We start from the raw sequence: 27,053 nt of genomic DNA on the forward strand, positions 1-27,053 counted from the left end.
CCAACCACAGGTGTAATGACCACTCCAAGCCACAGGTGTAATGACCACTCCAAGCCACAGGTGTAATCACCACTCCACACCACAGGTGTAATGACCACTCCACACCACAGGTGTAATGACCACTCCACACCACAGGTGTAATGACCACTCCACACCACAGGTGTAATCACCACTCCAAGCCACACGTGTAATCACCACTCCACACCACAGGTGTAATCACCACTCCAAGCCACAGGTGTACTCACCACTCCAAGCCATAGGTGTAATGACCACTCCACACCACAGGTGTAATGACCACTCCACACCACAGGTGTAATGACCACTCCAAGCCACAGGTGTAATGACCACTCCAAGCCACAGGTGTAATGACCACTCCAAGCCACAGGTGTAATGACCACTCCAAGCCACAGGTGTAATGACCACTCCAAGCCACAGGTGTAATGACCACTCCAAGCCACAGGTGTAATGACCACTCCAAGCCACAGGTGTAATCACCACTCCACACCACAGGTGTAATGACCACTCCAAGCCACAGGTGTAATGACCACTCCAAGCCACAGGTGTAATGACCACTCCAAGCCACAGGTCTAATGACCACTCCAAGCCACAGGTGTAATGACCACTCCACACCACAGGTGTAATGACCACTCCAAGCCACTGTACAGCAGGTGTAATGACCACTCCAAGCCACAGGTGTAATGACCACTCCACACCACAGGTGTAATGACCACTCCAAGCCACTGTACAGCAGGTGTAATGACCACTCCAAGCCACTGTACAGCAGGTGTAATGACCACTCCAAGCCACAGGTGTAATGACCACTCCAAGACACTGTACAGCAGGTGTAATGACCACTCCAAGCCACTGTACAGCAGGTGTAATGACCACTCCAAGCCACTGTACAGCAGGTGTAATGACCACTCCAAGCCACTGTACAGCAGGTGTAATGACCACTCCAAGCCACTGTACAGCAGGTGTAATGACCACTCCAAGCCACTGTACAGCAGGTGTAATGACCACTCCAAGCCACTGTACAGCAGGTGTAATGACCACTCCAAGCCACTGTACAGCAGGTGTAATGACCACTCCAAGCCACTGTACAGCAGGTGTAATGACCACTCCAAGCCACTGTACAGCAGGTGTAATGACCACTCCAAGCCACTGTACAGCAGGTGTAATGACCACTCAAGCCACTGTACAGCAGGTGTAATCACCACTCCAAGCCACTGTACAGCAGGTGTAATGACCACTCCAAGCCACTGTACAGCAGGTGTAATGACCACTCAAGCCACTGTACAGCAGCCACTGTACAGCAGGTGTAATGACCACTCCAAGCCACTGTACAGCAGGTGTAATGACCACTCCAAGCCACTGTACAGCAGGTGTAATGACCACTCCAAGCCACTGTACAGCAGGTGTAATGACCACTCCAAGCCACTGTACAGCAGGTGTAATGACCACTCCAAGCCACTGTACAGCAGGTGTAATGACCACTCCAAGCCACTGTACAGCAGGTGTAATCACCACTCCAAGCCACTGTACAGCAGGTGTAATGACCACTCCAAGCCACTGTACAGCAGGTGTAATGACCACTCCAAGCCACTGTACAGCAGGTGTAATGACCACCCCAAGCATACAGTACATATAGAGAGGCATACAGTACATATAGAGAGGCATACAGTACATATAGAGAGGCATACAGTACATATAGAGAGGCATACAGTACATATAGAGAGGCATACAGTACATATAGAGAGGCATACAGTACATATAGAGAGGCATACAGTACATTTAGAGAGGCATACAGTACATATAGAGAGGCATACAGTACATATAGAGAGGCATACAGTACATATTTTTTTTTTTTTTTATTTCACCTTTATTTAACCAGGTAGGCTAGTTGAGAACAAGTTCTCATTTGCAACTGCGACCTGGCCAAGATAAAGCATAGCAGTGTGAACAGACAACACAGAGTTACACATGGAGTAAGCAATTAACAAGTCAATAACACAGTAGAAATAAAATGGGCAGTCTATATACAATGTGTGCAAAAGGCATGAGGAGGTAGGCGAATAATACAGTTTTGCAGATTAACACTGGGGTGATAAAAGATCAGATGGTCATGTACAGGTAGAGATATTGGTGTGCAAAAGAGCAGAAAAGTAAATAAATAAATAAATAAAATTTAAAAAAAACAGTATAAAAACAGTATGGGGATGAGGTAGGTGAAAATGGGTGGGCTATTTACCAATAGACTATGTACAGCTGCAGCGATCGGTTAGCTGCTCGGATAGCTGATGTTTGAAGTTGGTGAGGAGATAAAAGTCTCCAACTTCAGCGATTTTTGCAGTTCATTCCAGTCACAGGCAGCAGAGTACTGGAACGAAAGGCGGCCAAATGAGGTGTTGGCTTTAGGGATGATCAGTGAGATACACCTGCTGGAGCGTGTGCTACGGATGGGTGTTGCCATCGTGACCAGTGAACTGAGATAAGGCGGAGCTTTACCTAGCATGGACTTGTAGATGACCTGGAGCCAGTGGGTCTGGCGACGAATATGTAGCGAGGGCCAGCCGACTAGAGCATACAAGTCGCAGTGGTGGGTGGTATAAGGTGCTTTGGTGACAAAACGGATGGCACTATGATAGACTGCATCCAGTTTGCTGAGTAGAGTGTTGGAAGCCATTTTGTAGATGACATCGCCGAAATCGAGGATCGGTAGGATAGTCAGTTTTACTAGGGTAAGCTTGGCGGCGTGAGTGAAGGAGGCTTTGTTGCGGAATAGAAAGCCGACTCTTGATTTGATTTTCGATTGGAGATGTTTGATGTGAGTCTGGAAGGAGAGTTTGCAGTCTAGCCAGACACCTAGGTACTTATAGATGTCCACATATTCAAGGTCGGAACCATCCAGGGTGGTGATGCTAGTCGGGCATGCGGGTGCAGGCAGCGATCGGTTGAAAAGCATGCATTTGGTTTTACTCGCGTTTAAGAGCAGTTGGAGGCCACGGAAGGAGTGCTGTATGGCATTGAAGCTCGTTTGGAGGTTAGATAGCACAGTGTCCAATGACGGGCCGAAAGTATATAGAATGGTGTCGTCTGCGTAGAGGTGGATCAGGGAATCGCCCGCAGCAAGAGCAACATCATTGATATATACAGAGAAAAGAGTCGGCCCGAGAATTGAACCCTGTGGCACCCCCATAGAGACTGCCAGAGGACCGGACAGCATGCCCTCCGATTTGACACACTGAACTCTGTCTGCAAAGTAATTGGTGAACCAGGCAAGGCAGTCATCCGAGAAACCGAGGCTACTGAGTCTGCCGATAAGAATATGGTGATTGACAGAGTCGAAAGCCTTGGCGAGGCCGATGAAGACGGCTGCACAGTACTGTCTTTTATCGATAGCGGTTATGATATCGTTTAGTACCTTGAGCGTGGCTGAGGTGCACCCATGACCGGCTCGGAAACCAGATTGCACAGCGGAGAAGGTACGGTGGGATTCGAGATGGTCAGTGACCTGTTTGTTGACTTGGCTTTCGAAGACCTTAGATAGGCAGGGCAGGATGGATATAGGTCTATAGCAGTTTGGGTCCAGGGTGTCTCCCCTTTGAAGAGGGGGATGACTGCGGCAGCTTTCAATCCTTGGGGATCTCAGACGATATGAAAGAGAGGTTGAACAGGCTGGTAATAGGGGTTGCGACAATGGCGGCAGATAGTTTCAGAAATAGAGGGTCCAGATTGTCAAGCCCAGCTGATTTGTACGGTCTAGGTTTTGCAGCTCTTTCAGAACATCTGCTATCTGGATTTGGGTAAAGGAGAACCTGGAGAGGCTTGGGCGAGGAGCTGCGGGGGCGGAGCTGTTGGCCGAGGTTGGAGTAGCCAGGCGGAAGGCATGGCCAGCCGTTGAGAAGTGCTTATTGAAGCTTTCGATAATCGTGGATTTATCGGTGGAGACCGTGTTACCTAGCCTCAGTGCAGTGGGCAGCTGGGAGGAGGTACTCTTGTTCTCCATGGACTTCACAGTGTCCCAGAACTTTTTGGAGTTGGAGCTACAGGATGCAAACTTCTGCCTGAAGAAGCTGGCCTTAGCTTTCCTGACTGACTGCGTGTATTGGTTCCTGACTTCCCTGAACAGTTGCATATCACGGGGGCTATTCGATGCTATTGCAGTCCGCCACAGGATGTTTTTGTGCTGGTCGAGGGCAGTCAGGTCTGGAGTGAACCAAGGGCTGTATCTGTTCTTGGTTCTGCATTTTTTGAACGGAGCATGCTTATCTAAAATGGTGAGGAAGTTACTTTTAAAGAATGACCAGGCATCCTCAACTGACGGGATGAGGTCAATGTCCTTCCAGGATACCCGGGCCAGGTCGATTAGAAAGGCCTGCTCACAGAAGTGTTTTAGGGAGCGTTTGACAGTGATGAGGGGTGGTCGTTTGACTGCGGCTCCGTGGCGGATACAGGCAATGAGGCAGTGATCGCTGAGATCCTGGTTGAAGACAGCGGAGGTGTATTTGGAGGGCCAGTTGGTCAGGATGACGTCTATGAGAGTGCCCTTGTTTACAGAGTTAAGGTTGTACCTGGTGGGTTCCTTGATGATTTGAGTGAGATTGAGGGCATCTAGCTTAGAGAGGCATACAGAGGCATACATATAGAGAGGCATACAGTACATATAGAGAGGCATACAGTACATATAGAGGCATACAGTACATTTAGAGAGGCATACAGTACATATAGAGAGGCATACAGTACATATAGAGAGGCATACAGTACATATAGAGAGGCATACAGTACATATAGAGAGGCATACAGTACATATAGAGAGGCATACAGTACATATAGAGAGGCATACATTACATATAGAGAGGCATACAGTACATATAGAGAGGCATACAGTACATATAGAGAGGCATACAGTACATATAGAGAGGCATACAGTACATATAGAGAGGCATACAGTACATATAGAGAGGCATACAGTACATATAGAGAGGCATACAGTACATATAGAGAGGCATACAGTACATTTAGAGAGGCATACAGTACATATAGAGAGGCATACAGTACATATAGAGAGGCATACAGTACATATAGAGAGGCATACAGTACATATAGAGAGGCATACAGTACATTTAGAGAGGCATACAGTACATATAGAGAGGCATACAGTACATATAGAGAGGCATACAGTACATTTAACTGTCTGGCACATATAAATAACATGAGAGAAATGTTGCCTTGAAAACTGTAATCAACTCAAGCCAAGTGTGTAAATAGATACATAAACAGAAAGAATTGCTGTAAAATATGTTATGTTAAAATGTGGAAGCTGAAAGGACGTTAATTTCCTATTTCAAAGTGTTTCATTACGACTATCACTTTAACCATAAAAGTGTATATATATTTCAAAATATTTCACGGCAAGTCAAAGAAATTGAAATGTATGATTCATATCTCGCTTTGATATAATTTTTTGGGGGGAGTAGTGCATGTTGGTTCATAAAATATAGTGTAACAAATTGTCCAAGCTCCCACAAGATTTAATTTCATGGTAATAAATCAAATGTTTGCCTTTTATCCATTTCAAATTGGGAAATAACTTCTTCTTTTTTTACCAGTATAAAATCAGTTTTGTGTAGCTAGTAGACAAGACCATCAGGAAACCTATTTTAGAACGTCTCTTGTTCTGATTGGTCTGATGTGATGTTTACCTCCACAATTCTAGCTATTCTGTCCAACCGAATCAGCTCCACACATGAGTCCTGAATGTGCTAAAACCTAAATTCAAGGTGAGTTGAACCTAACTATTTATTTTCTATCATGTTCGTTCTGTGAAGCAGGAAAAAACGTCTGTTATCTTGACTGACCCTTGAAGGTAAAGGAAAACCTGTTCGCTTTATAGTGCATTTCATAGGGCTCTGGTCTAAAGTAGTGCACTACATAGGGAATAGGGCTCTGGTCTATAGGGAATATATAGGGTATAGGGCTCTGGTCTGTAGGGAATATATAGGGAATAGGGCTCTGGTCTATAGGGAATATATAGGGTATAGGGCTCTGGTCTATTGGGAATATATAGGGTATAGGGCTCTGATCTATAGGGAATATATGGGGTATAGGGCTCTGGTCTATAGGGAATATATAGGGTATAGGGCTCTGGTCTGTAGGGAATATATAGGGAATAGGGTTCTGGTCGATAGGGAATATATAGGGTATAGGGCTCTGGTCTATAGGGAATATATAGGGTATAGGGCTCTGGTCTAAAGTAGTGCACTACATAGGGTATAGGGTTCTATAGGGCTCTGGTCTAAAGTAGTGCACTACATAGGGTATAGGGTTCTATAGGGCCCTGGTCTAAAAGTAGTGCACTACATAGGGTATAGGGTTCTATAGGGCCCTGGTCTAAAGTAGTGCACTACATAGGGTATAGGGTTCTATAGGGCTCTGGTCTAAAGTAGTGCACTTACATAAGGAATAGGGCTCTGGTCGAAAGTAGTGCACTATATAGGGAATAGGGCTCTGGTCTATAGTAGTGCTCTATATAGGGAATAGGGGTCTGGTCTAAGGTAGTGCACTATATAGGGAATAGGGCTCTGGTCTAAAGTAGTGCACTATATAGGGAATAGGGCTCTGGTCTAAAGTAGTGCACTATATAGGGAATAGGGCTCTGGTCTAAAGTAGTGCACTATATAGGGAATAGGAGTCTGGTCTAAAGTAGTGCACTACATAGGGAATAGGGCTCTGGTCTAAAGTAGTGCACTACATAGGGAACAGGGTGGCATTTGGTACACACAACAATCCAGTCCAGTCCGATATTCACTGCTTCACTACGGTTGAATAACATCATAGTGCAGTTCACCTTCAGATGGTTTAACTAAACTAATGCAGTTGGACTGGTCAACACAGCCAGCCACCCAGGCAGGACTGACTCCCTCTGGCCCCATCTGCAGCCAGGCAGGACTGACTCCCTCTGGCCCCATCTGCAGCCAGGCAGGACTGACTCCCTCTGGCCCTATCTAAAGCCAGGCAGGCGGGACTGACTCCCTCTGGCCCCATCTAAAGCCAGGCAGGCAGGACTGACTCCCTCTGGCCCCATCTAAAGCCAGGCAGGACTGACTCCCTCTGGCCCCATCTAAAGCCAGGCAGGACTGACTCCCTCTGGCCCCATCTAAAGCCAGGCAGGCAGTACTGACTCTCTCTGGCCCCATCTGCAGCCGGGCAGGCAGGACTGACTCTCTCTGGCCCCATCTAAAGCCAGGCAGGCAGGACTGACTCCCTCTGGCCCCATCTGCAGCCAGGCAGGACTGACTCCCTCTGGCCCTATCTAAAGCCAGGCAGGCGGGACTGACTCCATCTGGCCCCATCTAAAGCCAGGCAGGCAGGACTGACTCTCTCTGGCCCCATCTAAAGCCAGGCAGGCAGGACTGACTCTCTCTGGCCCCATCTAAAGCCAGGCAGGCAGGACTGACTCCCTCTGGCCCCATCTGCAGCCAGGCAGGACTGACTCCCTCTGGCCCTATCTAAAGCCAGGCAGGCGGGACTGACTCCATCTGGCCCCATCTAAAGCCAGGCAGGCAGGACTGACTCTCTCTGGCCCCATCTAAAGCCAGGCAGGCAGGACTGACTCCCTCTGGCCCCATCTAAAGCCAGGCAGGCAGTACTGACTCCCTCTGGCCCCATCTGCAGCCGGGCAGGCAGGACTGACTCCCTCTGGCCCCATCTAAAGCCAGGCAGGCAGGACTGACTCCCTCTGGCCCCATCTAAAGCCAGGCAGGACTGACTCCCTCTGGCCCCATCTAAAGCCAGGCAGGACTGACTCCCTCTGGCCCCATCTAAAGCCAGGCAGGCAGTACTGACTCCCTCTGGTCCCATCTGCAGCCGGGCAGGCAGGACTGACTCATTCTGGCCCCATCTAAAGCCAGGCAGGCAGGACTGACTCCCTCTGGCCCCATCTAAAGCCAGGCAGGACTGACTCGCTCTGGCCCCATCTAAAGCCAGGCAGGCAGTACTGACTCTCTCTGGCCCCATCTAAAGCCAGGCAGGCAGGACTGACTCCCTCTGGCCCCATCTAAAGCCAGGCAGGCAGTACTGACTCCTTCTGGCCCCATCTGCAGCCGGGCAGGCAGGACTGACTCCCTCTGGCCCCATCTAAAGCCAGGCAGGCAGGACTGACTCCCTCTGACCCCATCTGCAGCCGGGCAGGCAGGACTGACTCCCTCTGGCCCCATCTAAAGCCAGGCAGGACTGACTCCCTCTGGCCCCATCTAAAGCCAGGCAGGACTGACTCCCTCTGGCCCCATCTAAAGGCAGGCAGGCAGTACTGACTCCTTCTGGCCCCATCTGCAGCCGGGCAGGCAGGACTGACTCATTCTGGCCCCATCTAAAGCCAGGCAGGCAGGACTGACTCCCTCTGGCCCCATCTAAAGCCAGGCAGGACTGACTCGCTCTGGCCCCATCTAAAGCCAGGCAGGCAGTACTGACTCCCTCTGGCCCCATCTAAAGCCAGGCAGGCAGGACTGACTCCCTCTGGCTCCATCTAAAGCCAGGCAGGCAAGACTGACCCCCTCTGGCCCCATATAAAGCCAGGCAGGCAGGACTGACTCCCTCTGGCCCCATCTGCAGCTGGGCAGGCACGACTGACTCCCTCTGGCCCCATCTAAAGCCAGGCAGGACTGATTCCCTCTGGCCCTATCTAAAGCCATGCAGGCAGGATTGACTCCCTCTGGCCCCATCTAAAGCCAGGCAGGCAGGACTGGCCCCATCTAAAGCCAGGCAGGCAGGACTGACTCCCTCTGGCCCCATCTAAAGCCAGGCAGGCAGGACTGACTCCCTCTGGCCCCATCTAAAGCCAGGCAGGCAGGACTGACCTTCTCTGGCCCCATCTAAAGCCAGGCAGGCAGGACTGACTCCCTCTGGCCCCATCTAAAGCCAGGCAGGACTGACTCCCTCTGGCCCTAACTAAAGCCAGGCAGGCAGGACTGACTCCCTCTGGCCCCATCTAAAGCCAGGCAGGCAGGACTGACTCCCTCTTGCCCCATCTAAAGCCAGGCAGGCAGGACTGACTCCCTCTGGCCCCATCTAAAGCCAGGCAGGCAGGACTGACTCCCTCTTGCCCCATCTAAAGCCAGGCAGGCAGGACTGACTCCCTCTGGCCCCATCTAAAGCCAGGCAGGCAGGACTGACTCCTCTGGCCCCATCTAAAGCCAGGCAGGCAGGACTGACTCCCTCTGGCCCCATCTAAAGCCAGGCAGGCAGGACTGACCTTGCCCCATCTAAAGCCAGGCAGGCCTGACATCTAAAGCCAGGCAGGCAGGACCCCTCTGACCCCATCTGCAGCCCCACTCTACCCTATCTAAAGCCAGCCAGGCAGGCAGGACTGACTCCCTCTGGCCCCATCTAAAGCCAGGCAGGCAGGACTGACCTTCTCTGGCCCCATCTAAAGCCAGGCAGGCAGGACTGACTCCCTCTCTAAAGCCAGGCCTGACTATCTAAGGCAGGCAGGGACTGAGGCAGGCAGGCAGGACTGACTGACTCTAAAGCCAGGCTGGCCCTATCTGCAGTGTGATGCTGGGGTAGAGTAGAGGAGTAGAGGGCATCTGTGTGTTCGTCCCTAATGGCACCCTATTCCCTATATAGTGCACTACTTTTGACCAGATACCATAAGAATTAGGTCCCTAATGGCACCATATTCCCTATATAGTGCACTACTTTTGACCAGGGCCCTATTAGAGGTGTACTATACAGGGAATAGGATGCCATATGGGACCTGTGTTGTTGCCGACTGCATTGACCATGTTCTCAACCCCTCACTGTGTACCATAGACCTGCTCTTCCTGCTCTGATGCCTGCTGGAAAAGACCAAACCAGTTAGACTGTAGGCTACACATTGCCTATTCAGAATAGAATGAAAGTGAATGCTGTTGAGAACCAAATCCTTATCAACAGGTTATTACATCTTGTGTGGAAGTGTAAAGAACATTCTCAAATGTTGTGCAACTAACAAAGTAGGCCAATAGGGTTTTATGGGATATGGGATGAGTGCTATTATCTTTATACCGTTCCTCCACTAAGAGGTATGTTCGTGTGTGTCTAGTCCTCACGTCCTCACTCTGGACATTTTCGGGGTTTTGTACCAGAGCATTGAAGAGTGCCATGTAGCTACTGTTGTATGAGTATACCTAGCGCATGGTAGTGGCAATTCAAAACCAGGAAAAACCCTCTACACATTGCACAGTTTGTTGGTTGTTGTCTTAGGTCTCCCTTTATAATGTAGTGCTGGTTATTTTTCTCTTGATGTTTTGTCCTATTTTTATATTATTCTGTACTTTTAATACCTTTTGCCTTTAATAGGCCTTTTGCCTTCTGGTAGGCTCTCATTGTATATAATAATGTGTTCTTAATCTGACTTGCCTAGTTAAATAAAGGTTTTAAAAAAAAAAAAATTCAGTGAGAATTAGAGTTCGGCTTTTCAAAAGACCAATACCATTTCAAATAAAAGGAAATAAACCTTTGTGAAAATACTAACATCTATGCAGAGTAGTTACAGGAACTAGAGAGAGAGAGAGAGAGAGAGAGAGAGAAAGAGAAAGAGAGAGAGAGAGAAAGAGAAAGAGAGAGAGAGGGGGGGGAAGAGAAAGAGAGAGAGAGGGGGGAAAGAGAAAGAGAGAGAGAGAGAGAGAAAGAGAGAGCGAGAGAGAGAGCGAGAGAGAGAGAGAGAGAGAAGGGCGTATGGTATTAATCGGCCAAGTAGAAAGCCCCAGTCCAACTGACAGCGGCGGCTAGCAGACGAGGCAACGAGAGAGGCAGAAGAGAAGCCCGATTTCTCCAATGTCAACAGTCTATATTCTAAGGCAGTGAAATATATACAAATAATTAACGTGATGATGATGTTAATTTTTCCTGATGATTTTTGTTTAACACACGGATATCAGATTCATTATTAATAGACCATCTGCCTACACACACTCGAACCGGAACACCGGTTTACAGGCAGCGTGCGTGGGTAACGTCTCTACGGTACGATGGATGGTATTCTGTGTCAATATCGATCGGTGTGACTACCTCGAGTCACCTTTGAGTCACTGGATTGTTTCACGTGAAGGTTTATTTCTCGAAACGCAACGTGAGTAGGCTAATCAACTAGTCATCGTACTGAACGGGCTTTCCTGTCACCACCGGGGTGGAATTGTGAAACCTTCGCTTATTGTAAGTATATTTTAAGAATGATTATGATACACTATTATATTTTAAGAATGATTATGATACACTCAATAGTAGTGTATCCTACCGTATATGATCATATGAATGTACTGTAGGCTATATGATCAAATATGGTGCCAATATTCAACCTTATGCTATTCTTCTGTACACTCACTCCCATGACAAGTCGTATTAAAATATAATTATTATTAGAAACTGTAGGATAAATCATTTTATTGAGAGCCTAATAGTAAAGTGGTTCTCGCTTTCATTCATGTGTTACAGATAAAACCATACGATATATAGCCAACGCTTTTAATTAGGATGTATATACGATATATAGCCAACGCTTTTAATTAGGATGTATACGGTATAGCCAACGCTTTTAATTAGGATGTATATACAATATATAGCCAACGCTTTTAATTAGGATGTATACGGTATAGCCAACGCTTTTAATTAGGATGTATATACAATATATAGCCAACGCTTTTAATTAGGATGTATATACGATATATAGCCAACGCTTTTAATTAGGATGTATATACGATATATAGCCAACGCTTTAAATTAGGATGTATATACGATATATAGCCAACGCTTTTAATTAGGATGTATATACGATATATAGCCAACGCTTTTAATTAGGATGTATATACGATATATAGCCAACGCTTTTAATTAGGATGTATATACGATATATAGCCAACGCTTTAAATTAGGATGTATATACAATATATAGCCAACGCTTTTAATTAGGATGTATATACAATATATAGCCAACGCTTTAAATTAGGATGTATATACAATATATAGCCAACGCTTTAAATTAGGATGTATATACAATATATAGCCAACGCTTTAAATTAGGATGTATATACAATATATAGCCAACGCTTTTAATTAGGATGTATATACGATATATAGCCAACGCTTTTAATTAGGATGTATATACAATATATAGCCAACGCTTTAAATTAGGATGTATATACAATATATAGCCAACGCTTTTAATTAGGATGTATATACGGTATAGCCAACGCTTTAAATTAGGATGTATATACGATATATATCCAACGCTTTAAATTAGGATGTATATACAATATATAGCCAACGCTTTTAATTAGGATGTATATACAATATATAGCCAACGCTTTAAATTAGGATGTATATACAATATATAGCCAACGCTTTTAATTAGGATGTATATACGATATATAGCCAACGCTTTTAATTAGGATGTATATACAATATATAGCCAACGCTTTAAATTAGGATGTATACGGTATAGCCAACGCTTTTAATTAGGATGTATATACAATATATAGCCAACGCTTTAAATTAGGATGTATACGGTATAGCCAACGCTTTTAATTAGGATGTATATACAATATATAGCCAACGCTTTAAATTAGGATGTATACGGTATAGCCAACGCTTTTAATTAGGATGTATATACAATATATAGCCAACGCTTTAAATTAGGATGTATACGGTATAGCCAACGCTTTTAATTAGGATGTATATACAATATATAGCCAACGCTTTTAATTAGGATGTATATACGATATATAGCCAACGCTTTTAATTAGGATGTATATACAATATATAGCCAACGCTTTAAATTAGGATGTATATACAATATATAGCCAACGCTTTAAATTAGGATGTATATACGATATATAGCCAACGCTTTTAATTAGGATGTATATACAATATATAGCCAACGCTTTTAATTAGGATGTATATACAATATATAGCCAACGCTTTTAATTAGGATGTATACGGTACAGCCAACAGTTTTAATTAGGATGTATATACAATATATAGCCAACGCTTTAAATTAGGATGTATATACAATATATAGCCAACGCTTTAAATTAGGATGTATACGGTATAGCCAACAGTTTTAATTAGGATGTATACGAAATATCCAACGCTTTTAATTAGGATGTATATACGGTATAGCCAACGCTTTTAATTAGAATGTATAGGATATAGCCAACGCTTTTAATTAGGATGTATACAGTATAGCCAACGCTTTTAATTAGGATGTATACGGTATAGCCAACGCTTTTAATTAGGATGTATACGGTATAGCCAACGCTTTTAATTAGGATGTATACGGTATAGCCAACGCTTTTAATTAGGATGTATACGGTATAGCCAACGCTTTTAATTAGGATGTATACGGTACAGCCAACAGTTTTAATTAGGATGTATACGGTATAGCCAACGCTTTTAATTAGGATGTATACGGTATAGCCAACGCTTTTAATTAGGATGTATACGGTACAGCCAACAGTTTTAATTAGGATGTATACGGTATAGCCAACGCTTTTAATTAGGATGTATACGGTATAGCCAACAGTTTTAATTAGGATGTATACGGTATAGCCAACGTTTATAAATCGGATTTATGTGTAGAGGTTCCAATGATTAAAAGCGGCTTGTTGCTTTTGACTTTTGAGCGAAAGTGAAACTATAGTTTTTTATTCCCACTGTAGTCATATAAATCAAATACAATGTATCAGTTTTGGTTTTCAAATCACATGTTGTATTATATATAGAATCTACATTTATTTTCTATTTTAACAGGTGGCCCGAATTCTTTATTGGAATATTTTTTGAACAGAAACAGTTTCTTGGTAAATGTCCTAGTCTTCACAGCCAATGCCAACGGGACCATTTAAACCTTAACTAATCAGATGATGAAGATTCCGTCTCCCTGCGTCAATGACGGCTAAAATGGATACCCCTTTCTACCACGACGAAGCCCCAGGCATTCCTCACAATTTCGGACAACACCATGCAGATTACCAACGTTACCAGGGCCACAAGATGATGAGTAAGAAGGTGGCACATAACTTCTCAGGCGGTTCCCACAGCAGCTCTGGCCTGAAACTGTCACAAAGCCAGCCGGGGAGTAACTGCAATATCAATCCTAATAATCTGGGAGGGATTAACAGCAACACAAACAGCTCGTTAATGCCCGGCGGCTTGTCAGATATGAACCTTCTGAAGCTAGCCTCCCCTGACCTCGAGCACCTCATCATCCAGTCTAACCAGGGCCTGGTGACGACGTCTCCTGTCCCCAACCCTAACGGAGGTAATCCTTTCATGTACCGGAACAACGCCACTAACGAACAGGAGGGTTTTGCAGATGGGTTCGTCAAAGCCCTGGCGGATCTTCATAAACAGAACCAGCTGGTTGGAGCTCCCGTGTCCCCTTCCTCCTCTATGCAAGGCCCCTACCAGAGGAACATCATGTCTGCAGGAGACCTGCCCATCTATACCAACCTCAGCAGCTACAACCCCAACCACCCCAGCCATATATCATCATCCTACCCAGGGGGCCAGATGCCCGACAGCTACCCAGGCCACGGCCCCCACAGACTTGGAGGCCAGGGACCCCACCATCCCCACAACAGGGGGTTTGACGCCCCTCAGACTGTCCCAGAGGTCCCTCATCCTCCCGGGGACCCCACCTCCTCCCCTCCCTCGCTCTCTCCCATCGACCTGGAGACCCAGGAGAGGATCAAGGCCGAGAGGAAGAAACTACGTAACCGGATCGCGGCGTCTAAGTGTCGTAAAAGGAAGCTGGAGCGGATCTCCAGGCTAGAGGAGAAGGTGAAGGTTCTGAAGACCCAGAACTGTGACCTGACCTCCACCGCCTCGGTCCTGAGGGAACAGGTGGCTCAGCTCAAACAGAAAGTCATGAATCACGTCACCAACGGCTGCCAGATAGCAGTGAGTTCAGCCACCCTGCAGGCCAACAGCAGCCGGGAGAGGGACAGCACCAACTGTTGATCAACGGACTGTTACTGTACAGGGATGTTGCTCTGAGTCAGTCCTCTATAAAGGAGGTAGTACCTCTACTGTACAGGGATGAGAAGTGTATTTTTTTTATGTTGCTCTGAGTCAGTCCTCTATAAAGGAGGTAGTACCTCTACTGTACAGGGATGAGGAGTGTTGTGATGGTAAGTGAAATATGCTAACTACGTGAGTGGTTGGGGAGAAGGGAGAATCCCACCTCTCGATGCTAACTGATAACTACGTGAGTGGTTGGGGAGAAGGGAGAATCCCACCTCTGTATGCTAACTGATAACTACGTGAGTGGTTGGGGAGAAGGGTGAATCCCACCTCTCTATGCTAACTACGTGAGTGGTTGGGGAGAAGGGAGAATCCCACCTCTCTATGCTAACTGCTAACTACATGAGTGCTTGGGGAGAAGGGAGAATCCCACCTCTGTATGCTAACTGATAACTATGTGAGTGGTTGGGGAGAAGGGAGAATCCCACCTCTCTATGCTAACTACGTGAGCGGTTGGGGAGAAGGGAGAATCCCACCTCTCTATGCTAACTGATAACTACATGAGTGGTTGGGGAGAAGGGAGAATCCCACCTCTCTATGCTAACTACGTGAGCGGTTGGGGAGAAGGGAGAATCCCACCTCTCTATGCTAACTGCTAACTACGTGAGTGGTTGGGGAGTAGGGAGAATCCCACCTCTCTATGCTAACTACGTGAGCGGTTGGGGAGAAGGGAGAATCCCACCTCTCTATGCTAACTACGTGAGTGGTTGAGGAGAAGGGAGAATCCCACCTCTCTAACCTCTACAGACACTTTGAGTTGTAGTAGTAACACAACAAGACATTTCACTTTTATTTTGCCCTCGCGCAGCCCTGAAAGTGACCAAAGCACCTCTGCTTAACAGGAGAGTACCACATGAAAACCTCTGCTTAACAGGAGAGTACCACATGACAACCTCTGCTTAACAGGAGAGTACCACATGAAAACCTCTGCTTAACAGGAGAGTACCAGACTGACGACTGAACCAAGTAACCATTAGAAGAGTGAGCAGCGGAGGATATTGTGCCTCTAGTATACAGTTCAGTAGGTCCCGGGTGTTTGTGGTAAACAGGAAGTATAATAACTGAGAGAGTGTGAAACATTCGGGGTTCCCATCACCTCAAAACAAGAATTTCTCAATTCTAGGTCATCTCTATGATAAAAAATAATATGAATCAAAACACTGTTCTATGGTATTTTTACCTGAGTATTGTCAGTTATAATTGGCATTACCTGAGTATTGTCAGTTATAATTGTCATTATCTGAGTATTGTCAGGTATAATTGTCATTACCTGAGTATTGTCAGTTATAATTGTCATTACCTGAGTATTGTCAGGTATAATTGTCATTACCTGAGTATTGTCAGTTATAATTGTCATTACCTGAGTATTGTCAGCTATAATTGTCATTATCTGAGTATTGTCAGCTATAAGTGTCATTATCTGAGTATTGTCAGCTATAATTGTCATTACCTGAGTATTGTCAGTTATAATTGTCATTACCTGAGTACTGTCAGCTATAATTGTCATTACCTGAGTATTGTCAGGTATAATTGTCATTACCTGAGTATTGTCAGCTATAATTGTCATTACCTGAGTATTGCCAGGTATAATTGTCATTACCTGAGTATTGCCAGTTATAATTGTCATTACCTGAGTATTGCCAGTTATAATTGTCATTACCTGAGTATTGCCAGGTATAATTGTCATTACCTGAGTCAGATGATAAGGTTACATCTGTAGTAAAGTGTGAGTTTGACTTTAGAACAAATGACAATTAATGGTACTGGAAGAGTCTCGTGTGGCACCTCAAGGCCCTGATCATACTCATTCTACGCTGTAGTTATGAAGTTATGGGAATTAAAGCTTTTTCCGCTTTAAAAAAAAAGTTAATTGGTCAAAGTATCACAATGTTGTTGATCAAATCCATCGGGCTTAATAATGTGATGTAGATAAGAGGTGCAGATTTATTTCTTTGAGTCACTTTAGTCTCTTGTCTTGGAATATATTATCTGTCTTGTTTAGAATTGTGCAATGTGTGTATGAGATGACAGCAAAACCAACCTCTTGAGACTTTCAACTCTAAGGGTTGGATACAATCCGTATTGCCAAAGTATTGCCGAATATCCACGTTACGGCTTGTTTGATATTTAAAGACAATGTTCCCGCGTTTGCAGAGACTATATTCACGGTAAAAGATGCATATGTCGGCTTAATCGGAAATGACCTTTTCATTTTAACACGGATCCGGATTGAATCCAGACCTAAATGTGTTTTTTATTAAATAACTGTGTTCATGTGAAACAGACAGAAGCTTCTGGTGATATATAAATAGTTTAAATAGATTTAAACCAATCACATCTTTGTAAGATTACTATTGGTTGTCATTTTGGAACATGGCTGATTCATTTTGGAACCTTGGTAATTCATTTTGGAACCTTGGTAATTCATTTTGGAACCTTGGTAATTCATTTTGGAACCTTGGTATTTCATTTTGGAACCTTGGTAATTCATTTTGGAACCTTGGTATTTCATTTTGGAACCTTGGTATTTCATTTTGGAACCATGGTATTTCATTTTGGAACCTTGGTAATTCTGAAAGATTTTCCTCCATTCCAACCAAAACACCCTTTGCACTGTTCTTCCTGTGATCATGTTGACCTGTAGGTTTTAGTGTCAGAGTCTAATGATGTTCAATGTGGTAACATTGTGGAACTACACTGTGTCAGAGATACATTTTCAAAGACATTTTAGATAAACTTGTTGTGTTAATAGACGGACGGACAGACGGACGGGCGGACAGACAGACAGACAGACAGACAGACAGACAGACAGACAGAAAGGGAAGAGGCTTCTTGAGAATGCAGCAAGCTACAATGAAGTAACAAGACAAGGGCTTTTAATCAATAGATAGATAATTATTTTATTTCTTGTTTTATAAAATTTCTGGAGCAATTTATTTATGTAAAATGTATCTTTGGTATTTATGTTTTTGGGGAAATATGATATTGCACATAAATCAAAACATGAAATCTTGTGTGATATTTATCTGTGGTCTCAACATGGACTCTGTGTAGACATGTTTCTACAAACTATTTCATACTTTATTTAAAACGTTTTCCTATGATTGTCGATAAAGTATTTAAATCATGTAATAAGCGCTCCACTTTCTATATGAATTAGCTTAACTTCTTCACAAAAACAATGATTTAATGCAGTAGACCAACATGGCAACTTAAAGAAAACTGTTTTGTTGATTGATGCTTAAACATTTTTGAAAGAAGTCTCTATACTGTAAGTACTATTACATAGTTGGTGCACTGAATGTACTTTCCTATAATTACAGTATATACATAAACAATGGTATTTATGTACACAGAGTGTACAAAACATTAGGAACACCTTCTTAATATTGAGTTGTATCCCCCTTTTGCCCTCAGAACAGCCTCAGTTCGTCGGGACATGGACTCTACAAGGTGTCGAAGCCGTTCCACAGGGATGCTGGCCCCATGTTGACTCCAATGCTTCCCACAGTTGTGTCAAGTTGGCTGGATGTCCTTTGGGTGGTGGACCATTCTTGATACACACGGGAAACTGTTGAGTGTGTAAAACCCAGCAGCGTTGCAGTTCTTGACACACTCAAACCGGTGCGCCTGTCACCTACTAGTATACCCCGTTCAAAGGAACTTAATAATGTTGTCTTGCCCCATTCACCCTCTGAATGGCACACATACACAATCCATGTCTCAATTGTCTCAAGGCTTAAAAATCCTTCTTTCACCCCGTCTCCTCCCCTTCATCTACACTGATTGAAGTGTAATTAGCAAATTAAATCAATAAGGGATCATAGCTTTCACCTGGTCAGTCTATGTCATGGAAAGAGCAGGTGTTCTTAATGTTTTGTACACTCAGTGTATGTCTTAGTCTGGAGAGAGAATAAAAAAAAAAAACGAATAATCAAGACAGACTTTAAATCACTCAAATAATTTTTTGTGAGCGTCAAGGAAAATATGTAATTTTTTAAACTTGAATAAAGGCTTTTGAAGTCAATTATGATAATGATTATATTTTTTGTACAAAATGTATTCGACGTTGTTACAGTTAAATTATTGAGTGAAAAGGATGAGTTAAACCTTCTGACATGTTGGTGTGATTGTTATAGTTCCATAATATACATGATTTATTGAGGTGGATGTTTAAAATAATATTATTTTGTACTCTTTGTCGTGTAAAGGCATCTTGTGTCGATTTCAGTCAAATAGTATTCATACGTTTCAAGAGTCACATCATTTTTCCCCCTCAGGATAAGTCAGATAAAAAAAAAAGAAAGTTGTTTGATGGGACTAGGAAGGTTGTGTCTAAGTTCAATCGACGATGTGTGTGGATCTTTCCTTCCTGAAAAGAGCTGTTCCTCTTTTGAGGAGAAGGTTTTAATAACACTAGTTTCTCAGACTGTTTTTCATTTTCAGTAACTGAGCCAATCTGAGACATGTCTTTTTATACACGTGAGAGAAGGAATGTCAAGCAGTACAATCTTACAAACAACTGTCTGTGATTTGGTGCCGTCGTGGTTTGACTCATTTAGTTAACCCTGTGATTTGTTAGGCTAAAGCGATGATAACAGTTTAAAGTGTACTATTACAGGTATTTGGAGATGACCTGATTTAAAATTGTAAGCACCCTGACCCCTCATGATCAAGCCAAAGATAATAGTTTATCAGCACATACACAATAACATGGAATACTTCTTTGCAAAAGAAACATTGGTCTCAATGGGACTTTGCTGCTTAAGTTTATAAGTGTTGATTTGAGACAGTCATAGATACCCAAGTTGTAAGTGTAACACGGTGTATGTGAGCGTTGAACTGCCTCCGTCTGCCCAGAGGCCCAGAGGACCAGAGGCCCAGAGGCCCAGAGACCCAGGGGCCCAGAGGCCCAGAGACCCAGGGGCCCAGAGGACCAGAGGCCCAGAGGCTCAGAGGACCAGAGGCTCAGAGGACCAGAGACCCAGGGGCCCAGAGGCTCAGAGGCCCAGAGGCCCAGAGACCCAGAGGCCCAGAGGCCCAGGGACCCAGGCTTTTTGTTTTGTGGTACAGGTGGTTAGGTGCTCACCTTTGCACTGTAAGAGACAGTGTTTGACAAGCGGCTACCTTTTCTGAATAAAATGACAGCACATTGAATATACAGCCATATATAAAGTCACTTGTAAGGTAGACAAGTGGCTACACCTTCTGAATAAGTTAACAGAACATTGAAGATAAGTTGTGTTTTATTCACTACGACGACGACGATATCACTATTACATTGTAAAGGATCAATACGGGTCTTAAAGGGAAGTCAAGCTGCAGTTTATGACATCATATCCTGTTGAGAACTGACACAGCTGTTGGTGTGTACCCAAGGGAAAATTCTACGTCAGAGGGTGGGTCCGAAAATGTTGAATTTTCTATGGAATAAAGGTGCCATTTTGGGACAGTAGCCGTCTGAATATAGTTACGGCAGTACAATGAGAGGGAAACGTGTCTATCGGCTACAGGGCGACTTGCCTTGGTTTAAACTGTTGTTTCGACTGATTTGTTTTGGTTTACAATGTGCCGTCTTCTTGATAAAGTGTTCATTGTTTCCTTGAATGATTTTTAAAAAATCAAACCAATAAAAGGAGTATGTTTCTGAAACAGGAACATGTTATTAATTGTTGTGTTATACTGTACACAGCTTGAACATATACCACTCACTCTGTACTCTGTCAAATAGTAATACACATTGTGAAATAGTAATACACATTGTGAAATAGTAATACACATTGTTAAATAGTACTACACATTGTTAAATAGTAATACACATTGTTAAATAGTACTACACATTGTCAAATAGTACTACACATTGTTAAATAGTACTACACATTGTTAAATAGTAATACACATTGTTAAATAGTAATACACATTGTGAAATAGTACTACACATTGTTAAATAGTAATACACATTGTGAAATAGTACTACACATTGTTAAATAGTACTACACATTGTTAAATAGTAATACACATTGTGAAATAGTACTACACATTGTTAAATAGTACTACACATTGTTAAATAGTAATACACATTGTGAAATAGTACTACACATTGTTAAATAGTAATACACATTGTGAAATAGTACTACACATTGTTAAATAGTAATACACATTGTGAAATAGTAATACACATTGTGAAATAGTAATACACATTGTGAAATAGTACTACACATTGTTAAATAGTAATACACATTGTGAAATAGTACTACACATTGTGAAATAGTAATACACATTGTGAAATAGTAATACACTTTGTGAAATAGTACTACACATTGTGAAATAGTAATACACATTGTGAAATAGTAATACACTTTGTGAAATAGTAATACACTTTGTGAAATAGTACTACACATTGTGAAATAGTAATACACATTGTGAAATAGTAATACACTTTGTGAAATAGTACTACACATTGTTAAATAGTACTACACATTGTTAAATAGTCATACACATTGTGAAATAGTCATACACATTGTGAAATAGTACTACACATTGTGAAATAGTCATACACATTGTTAAATAGTAATACACATTGTTAAATAGTACTACACATTGCCAGTCAGATGACGACATAGCTAAATACCCAGTTATCTTTTTAAGAAACAGTATTTATCTATTACTTTTCCCCACATGACAGAGCCTGTAAGAAAGATGTGAAACAACTGTGAGATTGATTGACACGAAGTCGTCTTTACTACTGATTTCCCAAGACACTAACCTGACACGAAACCAAACCACATGGGGGGGGGGGATCTTACGGTGTTTTACAGATTGAAGCAAGTCATATCTCACAGAAAGTGACAGGTTTTCTGACCAAGAAACATGTGAAAGTAGCTGCTCTTGGTCTGGCTTTTGTAACTTCCTCATACAGATCTCCATTACAGATCTACTACTGGCTCTGGGCAGAAATCCTTCTTTAATCCTCGAGGCCCTTCATCTACACTGACGGAAGTGGATTAAACAAGCGGCATCGATAAGGGACCATGGCTTTTCACCTGGTCAAGTCTATGTCATTGAAAGAGCTGGTGTTCTTAATGTTTTGTACACTCAGTCTAGATGCTTCGCATGAGAGAGAGGATAGCTGAGTAATGGTGCCATTTCCCGACTGAGCAGCCAGACTTGGTTAGACTGCGATAACAGCCCCTTCTCTAAACCCCGTCTCTTTACTCTAGCGATTAGTCGCATGGGATTTTTTTTAGTGAGTCAGAAACTTGTTATAAAGTGGAACTGCAGTCGCTGACGCGGCCTCGTTTGTTGGCTTGCTCCTCATCTAATACTGGCGGCCATGACACAAACGTGAGTTGGCTTGCTCCTCATCTAATACTGGCGGCCATGACACAAACGTGAGTTGGCTTGCTCCTCATCTAATGCTGGCGGCCATGACACAAACGTGAGTTGGCTTGCTCCTCATCTAATGCTGGCGGCCATGACACAAACGTGAGTTGGCTTGCTCCTCATCTAATGCTGGCGGCCATGACAGAAGCCAAACGTGAGTTGGCTTCTTCCTCATCTAATGCTGGCGGCCATGACAGAAGCCAAACGTGAGTTGGCTTGCTCCTCATCTAATGCTGGCGGCCATGACACAAACGTGAGTTGGCTTGCTCCTCATCTAATGCTGGCGGCCATGACAGAAACGTGAGTTGGCTCGTTCCTCATCTAATGCTGGCGGCCATGACACAAACGTGAGTTGGCTTGCTCCTCATCTAATGCTGGCGGCCATGACACAAACGTGAGTTGGCTCGCTCCTCATCTAATGCGGGCGGCCATGACACAAACGTGAGTTGGCTTGCTCCTCATCTAATGCTGGCGGCCATGACACAAACGTGAGTTGGCTTGCTCCTCATCTAATGCTGGCGGCCATGACACAAACGTGAGTTGGCTTGCTCCTCATCTAATGCTGGCGGCCATGACAGAAACGTGAGTTGGCTCGTTCCTCATCTAATGCTGGCGGCCATGACACAAACGTGAGTTGGCTTGCTCCTCATCTAATGCTGGCGGCCATGACAGAAACGTGAGTTGGCTCGTTCCTCATCTAATGCTGGCGGCCATGACACAAACGTGAGTTGGCTTGCTCCTCATCTAATGCTGGCGGCCATGACACAAACGTGAGTTGGCTCGCTCCTCATCTAATGCTGGCGGCCATGACACAAACGTGAGTTGGCTTGCTCCTCATCTAATGCTGGCGGCCATGACACAAACGTGAGTTGACTTGGGGGTGTGGTTTGATGTCCTTGCCACCACCAAGACACACCCATCTGGCAGAAACTTGCCTGCAACTGTTTTCCCCCAATTAATCACAACAAGCAAACATCCTGCCAGCCTGGTCTCATAGAATAGTCGTAACATAGTAAACATAAATCAGTGACCCAGAAATTAGTATATGTTACGTTTGGTATGGTTACACAAGACAGAAGGTTACTTCAGGCAAAAATGTCTAAGGTTGAATGTTCGAATCTCATCATGGACAGCATTATCGCTAATTAGCCATTTTCAAGCACTTACAAATGTTTTGCTACTTTGCAACTACTTAGCATGTTAGCTAACCCTTCCCCTAACCCTAATCTTAACCCGTTTAGCTAACCCTTCCCCTAACCCTAACCTTAATAACCCTTTAACCTAACTCCTAACCTTAACTCTAACCCGGCCTAACCCCTAGTCTAGCCAACGTGAGCCAGTTAGCTAACATTAGCATTAGCCACAAGAAATTAGAATTCCTAACATATCATAACTATTGCAAATTCGCAACATACTGTACATTTTGCTAATTCATAACTTACTGTATCATATGAAATGGATGATGGACATCCACAAATGAATACAAACCATACGAAATATAACACATAATAAATTAAGTGGAATGTTTTTACGTACAGAATATTGACTGATACCTGATCCTGGTCCAGAATACACAGGGTTTCTCCCTCCCCATATTGACTGATACCTGATCCTGGTCCAGAATACACAGGGTTTCTCCCTCCCCATATTGACTGATCCTGGTGCAGAATACACAGGGTTTCTCCCTCATTGACTGATACCTGATCCTGGTTCAGAATACACAGGGTTTCTCCCTCATTGACTGATACCTGATCCTGGTCCAGAATACACAGGGTTTCTCCCTCCCCATATTGACTGATACCTGATCCTGGTCCAGAATACACAGGGTTTCTCCCTCCCCATATTGACTGATACCTGATCCTGGTCCAGAATACACAGGGTTTCTCCCTCCCCATATTGACTGATACCTGATCCTGGTCCAGAATACACAGGGTTTCTCCCTCTCCATATTGACTGATCCTGGTTCAGAATACACAGGGTTTCTCCCTCATATTGACTGATACCTGATCCTGGTCCAGAATACACAGGGTTTCTCCCTCCCCATATTGACTGATACCAGATCCTGGTTCAGAATACACAGGGTTTCTCCCTCCTCATATTGACTGATCCTGGTCCAGAATATACAGGGTTTCTCCCTCCCATATTGACTGATACCTGATCCTGGTCCAGAATACACAGGGTTTCTCCCTCCCCATATGGACTGATCCTGGTCCAGAATACACAGGGTTTCTCCCTCCCCATATGGACTGATCCTGGTCCAGAATACACAGGGTTTCTCCCTCCCCATATTGACTGATCCTGGTTCAGAATACACAGGGTTTCTCCCTCCCATATTGACTGATACCTGATCCTGGTCCAGAATACACAGGGTTTCTCCCTCCCCATATTGACTGATACCTGATCCTGGTCCAGAATACACAGGGTTTCTCCCTCATTGACTGATACCTGATCCTGGTCCAGAATACACAGGGTTTCTCCCTCCTCATATTGACTGATCCTGGTCCAGAATACACAGGGTTTCTCCCTCCTCATATTGACTGATCCTGGTCCAGAATACACAGGGTTTCTCCCTCCCCATATTGACTGATCCTGGTCCAGAATACACAGGGTTTCTCCCTCCCCATATTGACTGATCCTGGTCCAGAATACACAGGGTTTCTCCCTCCTCATATTGACTGATACCTGGTCCAGAATACACAGGGTTTCTCCCTCCCCATATTGACTGATCCTGGTCCAGAATACACAGGGTTTCTCCCTCATGTTGACTGATCCTGGTCCAGAATACACAGGGTTTCTCGCTCATGTTGACTGATCCTGGTCCAGAATACACAGGGTTTCTCCCTCATTGACTGATACCTGATCCTGGTCCAGAATACACAGGGTTTCTCCCTCCTCATATTGACTGATCCTGGTCCAGAATACACAGGGTTTCTCCCTCCCCATATTGACTGATCCTGGTCCAGAATACACAGGGTTTCTCCCTCCCCATATTGACTGATACCTGATCCTGGTCCAGAATACACAGGGTTTCTCCCTCATGTTGACTGATCCTGGTCCAGAATACACAGGGTTTATCCCTCATGTTGACTGATCCTGGTCCAGAATATACACAGGGTTTCTCCCTCCCCATATTGACTGATACCTGATCGTGGTTCAGAATACACAGGGTTTCTCCCTCCCATATTGACTGATACCTGATCCTGGTCCAGAATACACAGGGTTTCTCCCTCCCCATATTGACTGATACCTGATCCTGGTCCAGAATACACAGGGTTTCTCCCTCCCCATATTGACTGATCCTGGTTCAGAATACACAGGGTTTCTCCCTCCTCATATTGACTGATCCTGGTTCAGAATACACAGGGTTTCTCTCTCCCCATATTGACTGATCCTGGTCCAGAATACACAGGGTTTCTCCATCCCCATATGGACTGATCCTGGTCCAGAATACACAGGGTTTCTCCCTCCCCATATTGACTGATCCTGGTTCAGAATACACAGGGTTTCTCCCTCCCATATTGACTGATCCTGGTCTAGAATACACAGGGTTTCTCCCTCATATTGACTGATCCTGGTCTAGAATACACAGGGTTTCTCCCTCCCCATATTGACTGATCCTGGTCCAGAATACACAGGGTTTCTCCCTCCCATATTGACTGATACCTGATCCTAGTCCAGAATACACAGGGTTTCTCCCTCCTCATATTGACTGATAACATTCAATTCAATAATTTAAAAAAATACAAGTAAAATGTTATGCTTAGTGCCAGGTGTGACACACAAACATCTACTATGTTAAAGTTTGAACAGACTAAACCTAATTCTGGTCTCTCCCCATCGACGACCAACAGGCAAGAGATGGAGGTGGAGGCAAGGTGGAGGCAAGGTGGAGGCAAGGTACTTTGCCAGCACCCCAAGGTACTTTGCCAGCGCTCCAAGGTACTTTGCCAGCGCTCCAAGGTACTTTGCCAGCACCCCAAGGTATTTTGCCAGCACCCCAAGGTATTTTGCCAGCGCCCCAAGGTACTTTGCCAGCACCCCAAGGTACTTTGCCAGCACCACAAGGTACTTTGCCAGCGCTCCAAGGTACTTTGCCAGCGCTCCAAGGTACTTTGCCAGCACCCCAAGGTACTTTGCCAGCGCCCCAAGGTACTTTGCCAGCGCTCCAAGGTATTTTGCCAGCGCCCCAAGGTACTTTGCCAGCACCCCAAGGTATTTTGCCAGCGCTCCAAGGTATTTTGCCAGCACCCCAAGGTACTTTGCCAGCACCCCAAGGTATTTTTCCAGCGCCCCAAGGTACTTTGCCAGCGCTCCAAGGTACTTTGCCAGCGCCCCAAGGTACATTGCCAGCGCTCCAAGGTACTTTGCCAGCGCTCCAAGGTACTTTGCCAGCGCTCCAAGATATTTTGCCAGCGCTCCAAGGTACTTTGCCAGCGCTCCAAGGTACTTTGCCAGCGCCCCAAGGTACTTTGCCAGCGCTCCAAGGTACTTTGCCAGCGCCCCAAGGTACATTGCCAGCGCTCCAAGGTACTTTGCCAGCTCCCCAAGGTACTTTGCCAGCGCCCCAAGGTACTTTGCCAGCTCCTGGCCCCTCACCAAAGATACTAGTT

The 27,053-nt window shown here is 44.5% G+C and overlaps 1 protein-coding gene across 1 annotated transcript; it reads left to right on the forward strand.

The window, feature by feature from the left end:
- Positions 1 to 10,759: 10,759 nt before the first annotated feature.
- On the forward strand, positions 10,760 to 20,718 carry LOC115126237 (transcription factor Jun-like). Its single transcript, XM_065017149.1, has 2 exons — positions 10,760 to 11,193; positions 13,786 to 20,718. The coding sequence occupies exon 2, from the start codon at positions 13,924 to 13,926 to the stop codon at positions 14,995 to 14,997; it is 1,074 nt and encodes a 357-aa protein (XP_064873221.1). The 5' UTR covers positions 10,760 to 11,193; positions 13,786 to 13,923; the 3' UTR covers positions 14,998 to 20,718.
- Positions 20,719 to 27,053: the final 6,335 nt, after the last annotated feature.

The sequence above is a fragment of the Oncorhynchus nerka genome, linkage group LG4, assembly GCF_034236695.1.
Source record: "Oncorhynchus nerka isolate Pitt River linkage group LG4, Oner_Uvic_2.0, whole genome shotgun sequence".
NCBI lineage: Eukaryota > Metazoa > Chordata > Actinopteri > Salmoniformes > Salmonidae > Oncorhynchus > Oncorhynchus nerka.

What these genes read in the sequence shown, in the direction of transcription:
- LOC115126237 (XM_065017149.1), top strand. Translation starts at nt 13,924, where the DNA reads ATGACGGCTAAAATGGATACCCCTTTCTACCACGACGAAGCCCCAGGC.